Genomic DNA, 20,306 nt, shown 5'->3' on the forward strand with positions numbered 1-20,306 from the left:
CCATGGAGGCCGGGAAGGGATTGGCTTTGCTGCCAAGTGTGGATTCCAAAAGCTGCTGGCAAGGAGTTCCTGCAGCCGATGCCCCAGAGGCTGCACACCTGAGGGACAAGCAAGAGTGGGGATGAGTCTGTGGCCTCAGCCAGGGCCCAGCCCAGCCCATCCACTGGGAGTACACTCTGGGCTCCTCAGAAGGACATTCCCTCCTCTGCCTCATTCGGGCTTTAGAGCTGCCCAGGTGGCCAGAGGAAGCTGTGCCCAGAGGGAGACGTGCCTGTGTGACACTCAGGAAGACAGGCTGGGCACAGAGAAGCCACTTGCTCAGGATTAGAGTGGAGACTCGCAGGCTTAGCAGGAACCTGGGTCCTCTGTCCTCAACAGCACTGGGTTGGGACCGGAGCCTGGGAGGGCCTGTCGTACCTGCTTTGTCCGTGTATCTTCTGCAGCTGGCTCCCCAGAAGTGCCTCACTTACCACCTTGTCTGTGCACATGCCATTCCCCCTACCTGGACAGCCTCTCTTTGGTGCCACCCACTCCCATCCTCACCTAGCTAACTCTTATCCCATCCTTCAGCCAGCAATGCCACCTCCAGGAAGTCTGCCCTGATCCCAGGTTAGATCAGATGCCTCCTGTGAGCTTCCTTCAGCATAGTGTTGGTGCCTGGATCGAAAGAGCCTCATTCTTGAGACTATGGGTGCCGGGAACAGGCCCCTACCTGTGCACACTGTCCAGCTCTAGGTATGCTTTGCTCCGGGTTTGTCAGCTGGATGGATGGAGAAAGGGAGGAAAAAGGGAACGAGGGAGGGAAAACACATTTTCATAAAGGTCTCTGGAGTCAAAGCCTTCCTCACGGAATCTGAGAGCTGGGGAGGCCATAGATATTATGCAGCCCACTCCCTGTACATGGAGAGAAAGGGGGCATCCCAGCCTCATGGGTTTGCTCAAGATCTCGGGGTGAGTGTAGGGGGTCCCAGCCCAGTGATCTTGGGCGGTGGTCCAGAGGTGGGTTTCAGGGACTGTGGCAGGCTGGCAAGAGAGAGTGCTGGGTAGGGAAATTGCTGGCGAGTGTAAGGCCAGCCGGTGAAGGACTACGGGCTCACTCACCCTCTACTCCAGCCACGGTGCAGCCCCAGCCTGGCTTCCTCTGTGCTGGAGTCTCTCCTTTCCCCAACAGCCTGTCCACCCTCTGTGCTCAGCCCTCCCTGGGGCTGTCAACATGCTGACCTTCCGGCTTCCCACCTGTCACCACCCGTCACAGGCAATTACCGTAACCGTGCAGGGATTTCCCCCAGGTTCCGGGATGAATGGCGAGCAGAAGGGAGCTGCCTGTGGGCACATAGGTGGGGGTGCCAGGGGCCACCACCACTCTGCCCACACTGACCAGGTTGGGGAGACTGAAGCCCAGGGAGCAAGAGGGGCTCAACAGGGTGCAAACTTCCAGCAGCCACTGTCTCCACAGTCCCTCGGCCTCCCGAGAGTCCTCTCTAACCTTCCTAACTGGAACCTCACTGTGTTCGCAGACCTCAGGCCTGCGTCCCACCGAAGGAAGGTGGTGCCGGCTCAGCCGGGCTGTGGGTTGTGTGATTTAGACCTGTCTTCTCAGCGTCTAGCACAGGCTGCCCTCAGAGCAAGTGCCTCATAAATGTACCCCCCGCCACCACCAATGGAGTGCTGTAGGCTGCCCCTACCTGCACAGTCCGGGCTGGGTCAGCTTCATGGTATGAGGCACAGCGATGCCACGGGACACACTGAGCCTTCACTGCATGCCAGCACTGTTCCTGCGGTCCTCACAGCCACTCTGGAGGTTGCTATCACAATCATGCCCACTTTACAGAGGCGGGGACTGAGGCACAGGAAGGTACAACCAGAGCCAGGATTTGGACCCAGGCAGGGTGGCACCAGGACCTCTTCCCAACATGCCGTACTGCTCTGGGCCTCAGCTTCGGTGTAAGTCACTGGTGTCTTGGCATACAGCTGAGCCACTTGTCTCTTGTGTTCCAGGTCACTTTCTGGGGAACAACACAGTCATTGACGTCCTCCGACAGGCGGGGCTGGAGGTGGAGCACACACCCGCAGGGCAGACCATCCACAGGTGAGCAGCGGGATATCTGCACCGTGGGGCTGGCTGGCCTGCTGCTGGTGGTCCATGGGCCAGGACTGACGGTGGGCTGCATGCGGACTGCTCCCTGCCTCCCTGCTCAGGCCTGGGTGAGGGTTGTGAAGAAGCCTCCGGTGAGATGGGGCCTTGTAGGCACTGGCCTTGACCAGGCACCTGAGAGAGGAGAAGCTAGGCTGGAGGTGGGGAGACGGGACAGGAGGCTGGAGCACAGCCTTGGCTGGAGGGAAGAGTGGCGGGCCTGGCAGAGGTGGTGGGAATGGGAGGAGGGTTAAATTTTGAGAGTTGTTCAGGATTTGGAGACTGGTGATCAGGTGGGACGGAAGGGCTCTGTCAGATGCCTGGGTGGCTGCCTAGAGGACTTGGGGGATGCTGGGGCTCTGAACTGAGATGGGGCCACGGTCAGGGTGAGCAGTGGCTTAGCCTCTTTCCTGTGTCCCAGCCATACTTTTCCCAGGGCTGCCTCTTGGCCGTGCCCATCGCCTCGACTGTCCTGCTAGAGCACACCACTCCACTCACAGAGCCACATAATGGCATCCTCTCTTCCTGTCGGGGGTCCCTCCCAGGAGCTGCCCGAAGGCAGGCGTCAGCTGGGTCCCTGTGTGGCCCCTAGTGCCAGCACCAGGCATGGAACCACATAGGTGTCTGCATGCTGGGCAGCTCCAGGGTCAATCACAGGATCCTCGAACTCAGGGGTCCCATGCAGCCCATGCTCCGCCCAACCTTCATGAAAGAACCCTCCTCACCAGCCCACAAGGGTAACCATAGTGTGGTTTGGGCCCTTGTCCGTGACGTTACAAGACCCAGAGTCTGAAAGAAGCCTGAACAGTCATAGTTAATATTTGTAGGAGCTCACTGTGTACCAGGCTCTAAGCACTTCTAACTCACGGAATCCTCATGACAGTCATGTGTGGTAGGAACTACGAGTATCCTCATCTTAAAATTGAGGAACCTGAGGCCCAGAGAGGTGAAGTCACCTGCAGAAGGGCACACAGCTCCTGTAAATGGCAGTCTAGGGCCTCCCTAAGCTCCTAACCATCCCCTGTGTCCGACCTGGGGGTTAAGGTGGACTACACACTTTCTGGGCTCCTTCCTCTTCTCATCTTCTGAGCCAGGCTGACAAGACTGTTCTTCCTGAACAGTTAAGCACAATACAGCCAGATGGTCCTAGGCCTGGGCCGGCCTGTGTTTGAGGGGCAAGGACAAGGGAGTCTTGGGGACAAAGTATTCTTCAAGCTCCCCCTTCCCCTTGAAGCTCATTGTATCTGAGGTCAGGGTAGGGATGGGTGGAGGAGGGGCCAGGCTGGAGAGGCTGCCTCGGCTCCTATTCATCTAGATCCCAGGCATTAGAGGAGGGTCCCCTTCTCCCCTCCCCACTCCCACTCTCCACCCCAGACCCAGCTCCTAGGACCCTCAGCCTGGGTCTCTGAGTGCAGACTGAAATCCCACCCCTCCCCACTCCCACTCCCCACCCCAGACCCAGCTCCTAGGGCTCCCAGCCTGGGTCTCTGAGTGCAGACTGAAATCCTGTGGGGGGGACGGGGGGGGGCGGGGAGGTGAAGGAGCAGGGCTGCTGTGGAGGCCCCGACAATAAAAGCCATCTTCGGCCACAGGTGCTTCCTGGATCCATCCTTTTGTCTGCCTGTTTTGAATTATCTCCCCAGCATCTGCGGCATCTCCTGGACCCTGGGAATCTGGAGTTGCTGTGGGGGCTGGGGGTGGACAGACTGAGCTGATGGCCTTCTCTCCCTCACCCATTGTGCACACGGGAGTGCAGTGAGGGTACAGGCTGCTCACCGCCCTGGGTGCCACCTAACTTTTGCAGTTCCCGAGACCGTGGCCAACCTTCTCCCAGAGACAGGTGGCCCCTTGGAATTCTCTTTGGGCCACAGACAGGGGAGAATAAAAGCAGAGGTGCAGAGGATGTGCCCAGGCTAAGGGGTGTCTGTGTGCACCTCTGTAGGGAATGTGAATCACACACACCCAGGTGGATGCGTTCGCGCCCCCTACAGCCAGGCTCATGTGCTTCTGCCCAATTCCTACAAAAGTGCAATGTATATTAAATCACTAAATGAAAGAATGAGTCAAAGCTCCGTCTCTCAGCCCCAGACACTGGTTGTCCTGGGTTATCCTCACCAGGCCCAGGACGGGCACGCTAGCATCTTCTCTTGCCACAACAGCTCTCCCATTCATTTGCATCCCCTGTCACACGTGAATGACACGCTGCAACATGTGAGCTTCATGAGCTGTCGCCCTTTCCAGCTCTGCCGCCAGGAGCCCTGCACCCCCATCCGAGAGGACCTCAGCGAGCCCGGCCCCCGTGACCCCGCCTGCTGCCGTCCCCGCAGCACCCTCGGTGACCCCCACCGCCCCGCCTGAGGAGGAGGACCCAGCCCTATCCCCACACCTCCTGCTCCCCGACAGCCTCAGCCAGCTGGAGGAGTTTGGGCGGCAGAACAAGTGGCACAAGAGGCAGAATAAACAGCAGCGGCCGAGGCAGTTCAATGACCTCTGGGTCCGCATCGAGGACAGGTGAGCTGGGGAGGGGCAGGTCTGCTGGGAGCTGGCCATCTCTCCGGGCAGCCTCCGGCCGCTTGGAGCCAGGCACACCATCATCCACAAGCCCTGCTTGGGAAGCCTGGCGGGGGCGTGCCCAGCAGAAACCTTAGGGCTGGCTTGTCCCCATTCCCAAAGGACCCTCCTGTTCATCTTTCAGGCTTATCGAGCACACTCATATCTCACTTTTCATTTTTATTCTCAGAAGGAGAGCAAGTATAATATTCTTCATTTTAAAGGTGAGGGACTAGAAGCTTCCTTCAAGTGCCATGGGCAAACGTCTGCTTTGCCCTTGATTGCCTGGGGTGCACCTGGGGTGCAGAGCGGGCTCCATTGGAACCAAGAGAAAATGGAACAGGCTGGCTACAGCAAAGGCCGTGAGCTCCCTGTGTCCGGAGGGCTCAGTGGCAGGGAGGCTGCAAGAGACAGGTGGCAGGGGATGGCTGGCACCCTGAGGCTGCGGACTCCGTCTCAGCAGGGGATGGGGAGCTCGTGATAAACCTTGTTAAAAATGGGCAGGTGCAGAAATCCCCCTACTGTACTGATACCTCCCTGTCCTCTGCCTGTCTGCCCCTCCCCCCACCCTGCACCACATCTGCCTGGCTGTCACCGAAGCCCCTTCTGTCTTCCCTCCTCCTCCTGCAGGCTCGGTACAGCGCAGTCTCCCCAGATTCCACTTTGGGGCAAGAATCTTCATATATGGTGAACAGTGTCCCCAGGGCACCCGGGATGTCCCAGGGAGTGACCATCAGTGAGAGGCAGAGGGAGACCTTCTGTGGGAGCCGTGCCCTGGGCATCGTGCCCCCGCAGTGGGCCCTTGGAGACTAGGGGTCTCCATGTGGACCTCCTCAGAGTCCCCAGAAAGCATCACCCTGGGCCCTTGTCAAACAAATTCCCAGGTCCCACTGCAGACCCCCTGTGTCAGCACGTGCAGGGGCCTGGAGAGCCGCGCGTTGAATGTGCACTGGAGATTCTTCCGAGCCGCTTTGGAAAATGCAGACCCAACTCTGCATTTACAGATGTTGAACCAAGGCCGGGGGCGGGGGGCTTGTCGGGGTCACCCAGAAATCAGGAGCTGCCTGCTGCGCAATTCAGGCATGATCTTCCCGCAGCCAGGTCTGAGTCATCGACATGCAGTTGACATAGTCCAGTCCACTCTCTTAAAGTGCGGGGTGTGCACGATCTTGAAGAGACTTCCAGCAAACAAGAGTCGAGCCCATTGTTCCTTCGGCTGTGCGTTGGCTTCAAGCGCCTGACTTGGGTTCCTGGGAAATGTACTCTGCAGAGCCCTCGCCAGCCCGGCCTGCCTGGGCAGAGGCGCTGCTGCAGCTGTATTGGCTGCCACCCATTCGGCTCACGTGCCCAGCATGGGCCCTGCACGGCCGCCCCCTTCAGACCTGGAGCGAGGGCATAGGGATGCTGAGCTACTTCTGCAGCCTGGGGAGGGCCACAGGCTGAGGCCCGGCAGCCCCTAAAGTGCTATGATCCAGGGGGTCCCTCAGTCCTGATCAACCTGCCCATGACCAGGAGGCCCGGCTAGTGGCAGGTCCAGCCCACAAGGTGACAGGAGGCTGGGCAGTCAGCTCCAGCATGAGACCCCAGCCCCTAACCGTGTCTGAAAGGTAAATTTGGGCAAATGACTCCAAAACAGTTTCCTTTTCACAGCACGTAGCTCTGAAACACAGAGCCTGGTTTCAGGAGAAGAAAACAGCTTTTCTTTGGAAAGAGGGAGCCTTCCTGGTCCCAACAGGGAAACTACGGTTGGGTAACTTTCTCCCATCTGGTTGGGTTGGAGAAGGAAGTTTCGCCGACAGGCAGCCTGTTTGTTGAAAGTTTCCCTGCTTCTTAGGGAGCAGGCCTGGGCTCCAGGGCGGCCTGGGGCAGGCACAGCTTCTGTGGCTCTCCGGTCTCACTCTGTCCTCTTCAGGTTCCCCAGTTCTCCAAGAGGGGGCTGAGGAGAGCTCTCTGGGGAGACTAGGGCCCATTTATAGTCCTTCTAACCGAATTATTTTCTTCGGGGCTTTAATTCCATTCAGTTTTCTCATTTTCTTCCCCCAAAATCCCACTAGAGCCATCCCCTTCTCCCCGTCCTCTCCTGTCATCCCCTCCTCCCTATCCCCTCCTCCCATCCCCTCCTTTCCATCCGCTCCTCCCCATCCCTGCCTTTCTATTCCCTCTCCTCCCCCCCCTCCTCCCCATCCCCCCCCCTCCACCTCTTCCTCCCCATCCCCTCCTCTCCATCACCTCCTCCCATCCCCTCCTCTTCATCTCCTCCTTTCTATTCCCTCCCCTCCACCCCCTCCTCTTCACCTCTCCACTCTACCACTTCCCATCCACCCTCTCCGCTCCACCCCCTCCTCTCCATCCCCTCCTCTCTGTCCCCTCTCTCCAGCTCACCTTCCACCAGGGATCCTGCAGCAGGGTCCTAACAGGCCTCCTGGTCCTAGCACATCGCTGCTCCTCAGCTTCAGATTCCTTGTAGCTCCCACCACCACCAGGTTAACTTCCTACAATTCTGCCCAGATGCAGTGCCTGTCACCCCTTTCCTGCTTACCCACTGCCCCTCCTCCCAAGGGATAGAAGGTCCTGTCCTTGCCAGGCTTTGGGTTGCCTCTCAATAGACTGTGGCAAGCCCCCAGCCCCGCCTTTGTACTTGCCTCTCTCTCAGCTGGGGTGGGTGCCAGTGGACATTTGTGAGCTCCTGCTCTGTGCCAGGCACTTACATTCACCATGTCCCTCAGTCCTATCAGGAGCCCTTGTTTGACGAATAAGAAAACTGAGGCTCAGCGAGGTCAGGTAACTTGCCCAAGACCACCCAGCAAGTCAGGTGTGGGGTCAGAACCCACACGCGGGTCTGTCTAATGCTAAGGGTCACAGTCATTCACCCACCATGAAGACGCCCCTGCCACCCTCACCTGGCGAGCGTCTCCCCATCCTCACCGAAGTCTCCCTTCCTGCCCCAGCTTCCCGTGCTGCCCCCTCCCCGGCGTTTCTGCAGCGCCTGTGGGTGTCCGGTCCTCAAGTAGTCGCACAGACTGCAATTTCTGGATTATGTTTCTAGGCTGGGAGCCCCGGGGGGCCAGATCTGGGTTGGACTCTGTGGGTCCCCGGAGGCCTCGCTGAGGGTGTGTTGAGGGAGAGGAGGGCAGGAGCCGGGGTAGGGGCTGTGAGCGCCCGGGCAGGATACCACCTGGAACAGGCTGGCCTCCTCCTGCCCCTCATTACCCGAGATGTAAACACACGGGAGGAAGTTTAGAGAAGCAGCAGCCCGTGGCAGGATGATTTATGGGGACCCGTGGAAAGGGCCGGGCCTGTGTCCGCAGATGGCTGCACACGGGCGGCAGAGGGCTCCACATCTGAGAGCCGGGCAGGGCAGCAGGGCAGGCCGTCCCATGCTGGCCTTGAGCAGAGCACCGCCCAATGGGCCAGGACCTGTGGCAGTTTCTCCTTCTGTGCTGTTAGGGCCTTCACTGGTCTTTGAAGGCCATGCCAGCTCTGTGGTTCTCCGAATTCACAGGGTGTGTGTGTGTGTGTGTGTGTGTGTGTGTGTGTGGTGGGGTGGGGTGGGGTGGAGGTTTGCATGAACAAGGAGCAGGGTACTGGGACACCAGGATTGGAAGGACAGTCATAAGGGGGCAGGTGCTGCAAGAGCTGGGCATGACCTGAAGCAAGAGGAGAGCATCAGTATGTGATGGACACAGAGCATTGTGGGTGCCACCATGTAGAGGAAGGGGGTGCAGGACAGGGGTCATTGCCTTCTGGCCCTCAGCTTCCCTTTGCATGAACAAGGAGCAGGGTGCTGGGCCACCAGGATTGGAAGGACAGTCATAAGGGGGCAGGTGCTGCAAGAGCTGGGCATGACCTGAAGCAAGAGGAGAGCATCAGTATGTGATGGACACAGAGCATTGTGGGTGCCACCATGTAGAGGCAGGGGGTGCAGGACAGGGGTCATTGCCTTCTGGCCCTCAGCTTCCCCTGAAGTTTGAACTGAGGACCAGAGCTCCAGCCCCTGGGCTCCGGGCGGGCTCGGTGCCCCTCCTGCTGGCCGGCCCTTCCTGCCTGAAACCCTCCAGCTTCGCTTTCTCCCAGCACAGCCCGGCCCTCTCTCTGAGCAGGTTGGTAGGCTGGAGGCCAGGAACCTGGCTGATTAGAGGTAGAAGATGCCCCTGAGAAATGGGAAGCAGCTCCCTCAGTGAGGAAAAGCACCAATTCAGGTAGAACAGGATTCTAAGCCCTGTACCTCATACTTGCTTTGAGGCTTAGAGAGTCAATGAGATGGTGCTTGTAAAGTGGTACCAGTGTCTCCAGTGTTGGTGGCCAGCGGTGAGCCTTTGACTCTCAGCGTCTGGTCTAAGAAGCCCCCCTCACAGCAGGAGCTGCTCACAGCCTTCAGCACCTCGAAGACTCACAGCCTTGTATGAGCCACTGGGCTGGCGCTGCACAATATCTGCCCTCCACCCCACTGAACAGGAGCTCATTGGCCTCATACGGATGCCCAGCCCTGTGTGAAGTGCTGGTGGGGACCAGACTAGGAAGAGGCTCAGGCCATGGCTGGGCAGGGACAACTCCCCACTATATTGCAACTGAAAGAGCCCTGAAACCACAGTCCATCTGCCCGTGCTGCCTGCGAAGGGAATTGGTCACTGAGGGCTGGAGGGTCGGGGATCTGAGGGTCAGAAGTGACCCTGGAGTCTGAGGGGAGGTGAAGGGACTTCCTACTGAAAACCACGTGACCAAAGGGGTGGAGGCTGCCGCGGACCTGAGATGCCAGGATGCTGAACTGCAGGCAAACCCAACATTTTTCTTCAACTTTTCAATTACAGTTGACGTTCAATGTTACTTTATATTAGTTTCAGGTGTGCCACATAGTGGTTAGACAATTATATAATTTACAAAGTGACCCCTCAATAATTCTAGTACCCACCTGGCACTATACATAGTTATTACAATATTATTGACTATATTCCCTATGCTGTACTCTACACCCCCTTGACTATTCTGTAACTACCAATTAGTACTTCTTAATCCCTTCACCTTTTTCACCCCGCTCATCTCCCATCTGGCACCCTTCAGTTTGTTCTCTGTATCTATGAGTCTGTTTCTGTTTTGTTTGTTCATTTATTTTGTTCTTAACTTCCACATATCAGTGAAATCAGATGGTATTTATCTTTCTCCGTCTGACTTACTCACTTATCGTAATACCCTCTAGGTCCATCCATGTTGTTGTAAATGGTAAAATTGCGTTCTTTTTTACGGTCGAGTAACATTCCATTTTATATATGTGCCACCTCTTCTTTATCCGCTTGGGTTGCTCCCACATCTTGGCTATCATAAATAATGCTGCAATGAACATCGGGGTGCCCGATTTTAGAACTAGTGTTTTGGATTTCTTCATATATCCAGGATTGGAATTGCTGGGTCATAAGGTGGCTCCATTTTTAATATTTTAAGGAACCTCCATACTGTTTTTCACAGTGGCTGTCTGGCAACCTTCAGTTTGTTCTCTGTATCTATGAGTCTGTTTCTGTTTTGTTTGTTCATTTATTTTATTCTTAACTTCCACATATCAGTGAAATCAGATGGTATTTATCTTTCTCCGTCTGACTTACTCACTTATCGTAATACCCTCTAGGTCCATCCATGTTGTTGTAAATGGTAAAATTGCGTTCTTTTTTACGGTCGAGTAACATTCCATTTTATATATGTGCCACCTCTTCTTTATCCGCTTGGGTTGCTCCCACATCTTGGCTATCATAAATAATGCTGCAATGAACATCGGGGTGCCCGATTTTAGAACTAGTGTTTTGGATTTCTTCATATATCCAGGATTGGAATTGCTGGGTCATAAGGTGGCTCCATTTTTAATATTTTAAGGAACCTCCATACTGTTTTTCACAGTGGCTGCACCAGTCTGCATTCCCACCAACAGTGCACGAGAGTCCTGTTTTCTCACATCCTCACCAGCACTTGTTGTTTGTTGACTTATTGATGATAGCCATTCTGACAGGTGTAAGGTGATATATCATGTGGTTTTCATTTTTATTTCTCTGACCATTGGTGACATAAAATTGCGTTCTTTTTTACGGTCGAGTAATATTCCATTTTATATATGTGCCACCTCTTCTTTATCTGCTTGGGTTGCTCCCACATCTTGGCTATCGTAAATAATGCTGCAATGAACATCGGGGTGCCTGATTTTAGAACTAGTGTTTTGGATTTCTTCATATATCCAGAATTGGAATTACTGGGTCATAAGGTGGCTCTATTTTTAATATTTTAAGGAACCTCCATACTGTTTTTCACAGTGGCTGCACCAGTCTGCATTCCCACTGCACAAGAGCTGTTTTCTCACATCCTCATCAGCACTTGTTGTTTGTTGACTTATTGATGATAGCCATTCTGACAGGTGTGAGGTGATATATCATGTGGTTTTCATTTTTATTTCTCTGACCATTGGTGACATTGAGCGTCTTTTCATATATCTATTGGCCATCTGCATGTTCTCTTTGGAGAAGTGTCATTCAGGTCCTCTGCCCATTTTTAAATTGGATTGTTTGATTTTTTTTGGTGTCGAGTTATGTAAGTTCTTTATAAATTTTAGATATTAACCTCTTATCAGATGTATCATTGGCAAATATATTCTCCCATTCAGTGGGTTGCTTTTCATTTTGTTGTTTCCTTTGCTGTATAAAACCTTTTTAGTTTGATGTAGTCCCATTTGTTTGTTCTTTCTTTTGTTTCCCTTGCCTGAGGAGATATGTCAGAAAAAAATATGACTACGAGAAAGGTCAGAGAGTTTACTGCCCAGGTTTTCTCCTAGGAGTTTTATAGTCACTTACGTCTCTGCCTGTGTCTGGCGCACTTGGCCCAGAGAGGCCAGGCCCGGGCTGGAACCACAGTGAGGCCTCCTCCAGCAGGATCGCACTGAGACCTCCACCCCCAGCATCAGGGCCTTCTAGCATCAGGGCCACCTGGCACCAGGCCCCCCAGCATTAGGGTCCCCTAGCATCAGGGCCACCTGGCATCAGGGCCCCCCGGCACCAGGGCTTCCTGGCACCAGGCTCTGCTGTCCCAGGCTCCATCTCCCCTTATCTACTTAGAGCCTGCTCAGAAGCCACCCAGGACACAACCCAGCAGCCCCTTGTGTTGACAAGAAAGCCACAGCCCCAAGATTCCCAGAGCCCAGCCTGGATGGCTGTTGGAGACCCTCTGATGCCAAGATTGGCCGCCTGCTCCAGGAAGCCCTAGGAAGGGGCCTTGGGGGACAGACAGCTGACACTGTGCTTTATACTTTGGGCTTCTCCCTTCTGGCTTCTGCTGCTAGAAAACACTTAAAAGTCCAAGGGGTCGCCCCTGCTCCTTCATTGTACACCTGGGGAAACTGAGGCCTGGAGGACTGGACTTGCCCAGAGTCACGCGGCAAGCAGGAACATGGGGCAGGCTAGAACAGGGCTTCTGCCTTCCCCTCAGGCAGAGGGTCCTTCCCCACCCCAGAGGCCCCGTCGGCTCAGAGCAGACTGGGCCCCTCGGTGCCAGCCGTCTGCGGAGCCTGGGAACGCTCAGAGTGTTTGGTTTGGCTTTGCGGCCACTTTGCCATGAGACACTTTTCCCAGCATGGGTCGGGGTGGGGGGGTGGGGGGGATCTGGACTGGGGGAGTAAGCTTTGTGAGCAAGGGAGGTAGGGCATTTGGAGGGGCTTTCTGCCCCCGCCTGCTGCCTCCCCCCCTTTCCCTGGGACTCCTTCCAAGCAATAAACCCCACTCCACTCCGGCTCCAAGCGGGAAGAGGGGTGGTAGCATCTTTGGTTTTCAAAGTGTAAAAGCAAATGCCTTCGGGCGTTTTGTGAGACAGTTTTCATAACTCCTGCTGGGTCTTCCTTCTATGGCCTGTGGGGCCCCCGCCGCCACTCCGGCACCCCACACGGCACCCTAGGCTCCTCTCCTGAGGCCAGCCCTCCTCGCCTTCCTGCTGCTCAGTCTGGGAGGAACTTTTGTGGCCTTTTGTGTTGTACGCAGGGATGGGGGACTTTTTCTTAGAAAAGAAAGGGAGGGAAGGGGCTGAGGCAGTGACCCTGCTGGGCATGGGTTTTCGAGGTCTCAGCAGGAAGCAGCACGCTTCACCCCTGGGCCCTCCCTTCACACACTTGCTCATCTGCACAGTGAGATCGGCACCCAGGCCGGGTCAGGCTGGACAGCAGACTGCCCAGGACACATCTGTGTCCTAACCTACTTCCGGCTCAGTTTCCGCATCTTGGAAATGGGGGTGATAACAGAGGCACACGCCCAGCATCCAGCACAGTGTCTGCCAGCACGTGGGAAGTGCTCTGTGAATGGCATCATTCAAAGCTCTTTACAGAAACCCATCCAAACCTTGTGTGCCCAATCGGTGCCCGTGACATAATGTGATCAGTGAGAAATGACAAGATTTTACGGGAGCCTGAATGCTCCCAGGGGGCACTGAGTTGCAGGATGAAGAGGCTCCTAGGCGAGGGGACATGGAGTCTGCATTCAAAGGGGAGTAGGAAACTGGCCACAGATCATTAGATGTGACTGGAGAGGCTTGGTGTGTGCTGGGAGGTGAGGTCAGCTGGCCCCAGACCATGACCACTCTCGGATGGCCTGGGGCATGGGATGGGGGGCACAACAGGCCAGAGGTTGTGAGTTATAAGGGGCACTCAAAGCACATGGCCTGCCCCCTCCCTCCTGTTCCAGGAGCACGTCCCTCTGCCCCCTGTGCATGGCGGGAGTGTGCTCCCTCCTCTCCTGAGAAGAACCTCCTGTGAAGATCTGGTCGTTGAGGTCGGAGCATGGCCAATGGCAGAGTAGAAAGGGAGGGACCAGGCCGAGAGTAAAGACTTTGCTTTGAGCCCTAACTGATTTGGCTCAGTGATAGAGCGTCAGCCTGCGGACTCAAGGGTCCCAGGTTCGATTCTGGTCAAGGGCATGTACCTTGGTTGTGGGCACATCCCCAGTAGGGAGTGTGCAGGAGGCAGCTGATCGATGTTTCTCTCTCATCGATGTTTCTAACTCTCTATCCCTCTCCCTTCCTCTAAAAAAATCCCCAGTAGGTGTGCAGGAGGCAGCTGATCGATGTTTCTCTCTCATCGATGTTTCCAACTCTCTATCTCTCTCCCTTCCTCTCTGTAAAAAATCAATAAAATATATTTTTTTTTAAAAAAGACTTTGCTTTGAGCAAAAGTCTAGACCCCATTCCCAGAGCAGAGATCCCAGCCCATGTAGGGGCAGGGCTGTGCTTGGTGACCCCAGGCTGCTCCGCCCACCAGCCCCAGGCTGAGGCTGAGCCAGGCTGTGTCAGAGGCATCATGGTGGTGGGGCAGGGCTGTGGCAGCGACGCTCACAGATCTCATCCAGGTGACTGTGGCTAACTGCTGGGACCTTGTACCCAGCACATGGAAACTCTGGCCAGGGTGGGGTGGGGGGCTCCCAGGAGACCCCGGGAGTGAGCAGCCTGTCTGGGAGGGAGGGTGAGAAAGTGGAGCAGTGTCTCCTATGGAGGAGGCTACCCACAGAGAAAGAGCCCCATCCCTGCACACGACACAAACGTCTCCCAGAGAGGGGCAAGCTTCCTGCCCACCCCTCACGTCCTGTGTGCCCCCTGCCCTGCGTCCTAGAGCAAGTTACTTAACTGCTTTGTGCCTTAGTTTCTTCATTAGGAAAATGGGATAATCGTTGTACCTGCCTTATGGGGTTGCCATGAGAAGCTATATGCTAAGTGCTTCGCACAGAGCTGGCACGGGCCCTACTCTGTGAGCGCCTCTCCGTTCTGCTGGGAGCCCCCTCGGCCATGTGCAGGCTGGACTTGCTGCTTTCATGGGTGACTGCAGAGTCTCTTTTTCAGGGAGGCCTGTGTCCCCACTGCCCCTGGGTGTCCCCTCACATCCTTGCCCCTCTGCTGTTTGGGGCTTGTTGGATCCTCTGCCTGCATGTCCATCTGCCTCCCCCAGCCCAGGGCCCACAGGGCGAGTGTGCCCATAGCTTCTAGGGCCAGCCCTTTCCTTTATCCCTGAGCCTCCTCCTCCTGTGTCCCCTCCCTTCCCCAGTCCCTGTCCCTCTATTCATAATTTTTTATCTCTTTCTAGGACTTGAACTGTGATGTGGCCCTGCACTCCGCCTGGCCCCCATCCTACCCTTCACTCCCCAATGGCACCAGTTCCTTCTGTCCTTAATCTCCTTTTCTCTCTGCCTCACTCTGTCTCCCTGTTTCTCTCCCTTCCTCTCTTTCACCTATGCTTTTTCGAGCCAAGATCCTTAACTATTACCTCCAAAGCAGGATTCTGTTTTTATAAGTTCACGAAGGACTGCGCCTTTCACTAAAGCTCCCTGTGACTATGCGGACCCCAGGGCTCCTGCCCGTGGAGGTGCTGCCTCCCCTTCCCCAGTGACCTGGTCACCGCATAGCCCCATGAGCCTCAGTTTTCTCATCTGGTGAAGGGGTGATGCGAGCCACTGTGCAGGTTTGTTCCGAGGACCAGAGATACTCTCAATAAATGGCCGCTGGGATAAGGGGGTGGGGGAGGGGTGGTTTGTGTGTTTTGTGGGAGGGCAATAGGAGGGCGGGGCATCTGTATACGTAGGTGTGGAGGCTGATGGCCCCGCTATGACCCCAGATACACTTTAACTACACTTCAATTCTCCATAGCACTGTAATTCCCTCTGCCTGGGACTCAGTTCTCTTGAGTGGTCACACGAGCCCCGTGGCTCCCAGTGCCCAGCCCACCGACTCCCCCACCCCCCGGAGCCTGGCACAGGAGGGTGAGTGCAGCCTCAGGAGCTCAGCCAGCCTGCTGTGTGGCTCTGGCTGCTCACTGTCCCTGTCTGAGCCCCCTGTTTTCTCCTTCATTTTATGAAGTCAGATCTGAACCTCAGGACCACAGCCCGGGACGGGGCTGCGGAGCGGTCACTCAGAGTTCCATGTGTCTTCTCCTTCCAGCACCACCACCTCGCCACCCCCGCTGCCCCTCCAGCCCACGCACAGCTCCAGCTCCGGGACCGCCAGGCCCCTCTTCCAGCTCTCCGACCAGCTCCAGCCGCAGGAAGAGCCGGGGTCCGCCAGCGGCTCAGTGCCTGCCCACTCACAGCCGGCCCTGGGCCTCCTCCCGGCCGTCGTCGCTGCCAGCTTTGCAGCCCCCTTCCTGCTGCACACCCTCGGGCCCTCCTGACCTCGGCTGCCAGGGCAGAGAAGCCAGAGAAACCGTAGGAGGGTCTGTGGCCACACCCCTCTGCCCCTGCCACCCCCCTCCCAGGGGTGCCTGACACCTCACGGGCAGTCCAGTCGGGATCCGTTAGAACCCTAGAGCTTTATTGTTACCCGAGTTACATCTTCTTTTTTGTAGAAGGATCTTAATTTCCCATAGTGCTATGGGGCTCTTTTGTAAAATATGTGTCCATATTAAAAAAGAAAAGTGTATTTATTCCACTGATAAAACTATTTTTATGTGGCCTATATCAGTAACCCCTTAATGAGCCCCAGCACCAACCCAGGCGGGGAAGCCAGGCTGTCAGGACATCTGTGACCTCATGCGGACTGTGGCTGTGCACTGCCGGCTCCTGGACCAGCGGAAGCCTCCCGTGTCTGGGTCTGGCTTCTCCCACCGCCGGGACCTCAGAGGGAGGGGCAGGCAGACAAGCTTAGCTTTTGTGAAGCTGGATTTGGGAGCCAGAGTTGTGAACGCTGACGGTCCTTCCCTCCCGTGGATGCATCTGGGGCTGGGAAGACACTTTCGGAAAGAGAATGCTGCTATTTTGTAAACCCTGGGTGTCTGTGAACGGGCCTGCGGAGCTCTTGGTAAGTGTTCTGGCCAAGGCCCTGGGTGGAGGAAGAAGGTCGGTGCTGAGGGAGGTGGTTTCCCAGGCCCATGCGCCTGATGGTGAAACTAAGAGAGGAAACTGGTTGCCCAAGGTCACTCAGCAAGTGGGAGATCGGGATGTGAATCCAGACCTCTCTGCTCTGATAGCATTAATCCAGCGTGGGTTACAGGAGATGCTACTGAAGTCACGGCCAAATGGAAGGAGCTGCCGCAGGGCAGGAGTCGGCACAGAGGGCAGTTTCAGGAACTGGGGCTCTGGGAGTCACATGGTAATACTAATTGTAACGAGAGCCACCATTTGTCCAAAGCCTACCATGTGGCAGGCACTTTGCACACTCACTTTATCACTGATCCTCACACCAGTTCTATGAGATGCAACTATCCCCATTTCACAGATGAGGAAACTGAGCCCCCAAAAGAGGTCAAGGGACTTGCTCAAGGTCACCCAGCCAGGACATGGCCCCAAAGTATGTGATGGAAAAGTGATGCTTATCTCCTGGATCGGATTCTGCCACGTTCTCTCTACACAGGGAAGCTCCAAGGGCCAGCACACGCTTCTTACTCCGCCAAAGAGCCTGTTTGGCCCCAGTTACTCATGTTGGTCACTCCTGCCAAAGGGCTCTTTGTGTGTGCCACGTGTCCCGGGCCCAGACTTGTCTTATTCTGAAGCCAATGAGAGGCTTCTCTGCCAAATCAGAGGCTAGGGAATGGGGTGCAGCTGTGGGAAGCGTGGGGAGACAGGCAGCCAGTCAAACGGGGACAGTCAGGCCACTAGGACTCAGAGAGACAGACCTAGATCCTCTGCCCCCAAGGCGGTGGCCGAGCAGGCAGAGGACCCTGTCTGGCTGCCTTCCAGTCCTGGACCCTCATAGGGCTGGCGGCTCATCAATTACAGGGCCCTGGCACCAGAGAGCAGAAAGAACCCCTCATCTGACATATAACTAAGAGTAATAATCAGGCCGGGGAGGGGGCATTTCCCCAAAACTGCACAGCTGGATATCTGCTGAATCCCAGACCAGTGCTCTCCAGTGTCACTGCACCAGGCCTTTCCCTGGCAGTCCTGGTAGTGACTGACTCACCCCAGTCCCCGCGGGGCAGCTGTCTCCCTTCTGAAGTAGTAGAGTCCAGGGCAGCTCATTGGATGGTCAGAGGTCCCACCGGCATCTTGGCAGGCCTCTGAATTCTTTTCCGCTCAGCCCTGGATGGATGTGTTTGAGCCTGAGACCTGGCAGGAGCCCCGAGCTCTACTTCAGAGGGTCCAGCCAGCCCCATGGGCATCATGCTGTAAACTGAACTTGACCCCAGCCAGGGTTTATCCTTGGCAGAAATGTGACTTCCTATTTCTGAGCGGGAAGGGGCTTAGCTGAGTTATAAAGCAGGCTCAGAGGCCTGGGGGACATCAAACACTTCGTGCGGAGCACTATTTGGATGAGATAAGTGTAAAGGAATTAGAAACACACAGGCCAGATTTCCCTCTGCTCGGGGCAGAGTGTGGCATGCGATGTATTGAGATGGAACTTGAGGTTAATTAAAGATGAAGCATTTGGGTAAACAGTCCAGGCACCTGACCGCGTGCCCAGATCTGTGCCAGGCACGGGGCCAGAGGTAAATTAATGCAGCGTGTGATTATCAAGCACACGCAGTGCCAGTCTCCATGTCGGGCCCGAATCTTGCCACCTTCCCGACCTAGAGGAACTCAGCATTGAGAGAGACACGCAGCACAGTCCTGGGCTCCTAAAGGAACATCAAGGTTATCCTATCCAGTCCCCTAACCAGGCAGATTCAGCCCTAGTCTTCCCCAGACCCCTCCTTGGTGCAGTTTTGGAGGATTCCAAACTCTCCCTCAGATAAGCACTCAAGCGTTTAAAGAAAGATGGATGTGCTAACTGGTTAGGTGGACGTGTGCCGCCCGGACAGCCAGAGCCAGCGTGGGTCAGACATCTGCAGCCGAAGTGCGCTGATCTCTGAGGACCACCCACTGGCCAGGGTTTGAAATGAACTGAGCTTGCTGTTTATATCCCAGAAGGCCTGAGGCACATTTATGGAAATTGAATGGCTGGGGTGCGTGAATTCTCTCATTCTGGGCCGGAGAGCCTTCATTCCATCAGCAGCCAATCACACACTTGGAAATGATCTACCCACCACTGCTGACATTTTTCCCAGCATGTGCTATGTGCTCAGCCTCATAAAATGTCCCTGTTGTTCTGCGAGCCTCGCGTACACGTCTTAGGGCTTTCACGTTGGCCTTGAGGCAGGCAGAGAAGATGGACGGGCTGAGACCCAGCAGGTTACGTGACCTGCCTAAGGTTAGGCAACAAGTTAGTGGTGGCCCAGATCCCCTGTCTCTCAGGAAACCTGACTGAATGACCCCGGAGTTTTCTGGGGCTGGTCAGCATAGCCATGCTTCTAGTCTTCTTCCAGGCTGTGTGACACCCCGCAGCCAGGTGTAGGCCTGGACTGAAGGTGCATGAGTCAGGCTGCCAGGAGCTGCACAAGGCCATCGAGGGCCCCTCCACCTCTGAAATTCAAAGATCTGGTGTCCAGGCAGCGCGGACACCTGTACTTACCAGCAAGGTCACCTTTGCTCTGAAAGACCATTAGTGAGTTTTCCTGACGTCGAATGCTCCATCTTCTATTTCTTGGTCTCAGCCAGACTTGGGCAAACCTAGAGGCTCAGGGTTCTGTCCTACCTGCCCAGCCTTCAGTCTGGTGCCACTGACAACAGATCCCAAGGAAAGGTCCCCCACCAAAGGAAAGCTTATGCCAAACACCGTGAAGGATAAGAGACGTTCTGCCTGGGAATGGCAGCTTTGATGGTTTGTGTGCAGAGAACAGAATTGGAGCTGGCGATAGTGTTTCCATGGCCGTGGGATAAGAACCGAATCCTCAGCCTGGCATTCTAGACTCTCCATGATCTGGCCCTGCTGACCTCGCCAGCTGCATCTCTCATCTCTCCCACTCTGTGCCTGACCAGACTGAACCATATTTGTCATTTCTAGGATAGATAGGACGTTTCACACATGCTGCTTGCTAGGCCTGGGAACTCCCTTCTCTTACTCTAACTGCTCATTTTTTGAGGATCAACTCAGATGACACCTCCTCCAAGAAGCCCCCTGTGATTCCTTTGTGCTTTCTAGCATCTAGCACAACACCCACTGAGACTGTCTAATTGCACATGTGCTCTCTTTTTGGATTGTGGGCTCCACGGTGGCAAGAGTCATGTGAACTCATATCTGTATCTTCATCTGACACAAAGATGGCACTCAACAGCTGTGCAGAAAGGGAAGGAGAGAGAAAGAAATGAAGGAAGGAAAGAAGGAGAGAGGCAGATGTTAGCTTTGCTAGTGGAATAGTTTCTACAAAGCCAAAATTGTGTGAGAACGGACAGGTGCCCCTGCAGGTGAGTTTCTGTCAGGAGAGGTGTGTGAGCAGGGGCTGTAGGCACCCTGGCTGGAGAGATATGGCAGAGATTTAAAGTCTTGGCAAGGGACTGAGGCAGATGACATCGAGAGTCCCTCCTGGCTCTGTTATGCTCAGGTTCTTTGAACATTGTGATTTTTCCAAAACTTCATCTCAGCAGCCAGAAAAATCACCCGGCTGGCTGTCTAAACCAATAAGGTTCAGGAATCAGTCCAGCCGCGCACCACAGTTCTCCAAGAGCCCAGCCAGCCTGACGGAATTGGCAGGCTCAGCCGGCTGCCCTGGGCAGGGGGACTGCTGGGCCGTGGGGGAGGGCTAGACTGGAACCCAGGACCCTGGCTCCAGCCCGGAGCTTATTGCCTCCCTGCCCCCACCCTTGAGGAGGGAAGG

The 20,306-nt window shown here is 55.5% G+C and overlaps 1 protein-coding gene across 1 annotated transcript in view; it reads left to right on the forward strand.

The window, feature by feature from the left end:
* Nucleotides 1–17,270, forward strand: part of TRABD2B (TraB domain containing 2B) — a gene marked incomplete at its 5' end in the record, with an annotated part of 194,165 nt that extends 176,895 nt beyond the window's left edge. The window contains 3 exons of the mRNA XM_014534521.1: nt 1,999–2,089; nt 4,376–4,645; nt 15,620–17,270. Of these exons, the coding sequence (XP_014390007.1) occupies nt 1,999–2,089; nt 4,376–4,645; nt 15,620–15,848 (590 nt within the window). The remainder of the gene's footprint in view (nt 1–1,998; nt 2,090–4,375; nt 4,646–15,619) is intronic.
* Nucleotides 17,271–20,306: the final 3,036 nt, after the last annotated feature.

The sequence above is a fragment of the Myotis brandtii genome, unplaced genomic scaffold (assembly GCF_000412655.1).
Source record: "Myotis brandtii unplaced genomic scaffold, ASM41265v1 scaffold1308, whole genome shotgun sequence".
Classification (NCBI taxonomy): domain Eukaryota; kingdom Metazoa; phylum Chordata; class Mammalia; order Chiroptera; family Vespertilionidae; genus Myotis; species Myotis brandtii.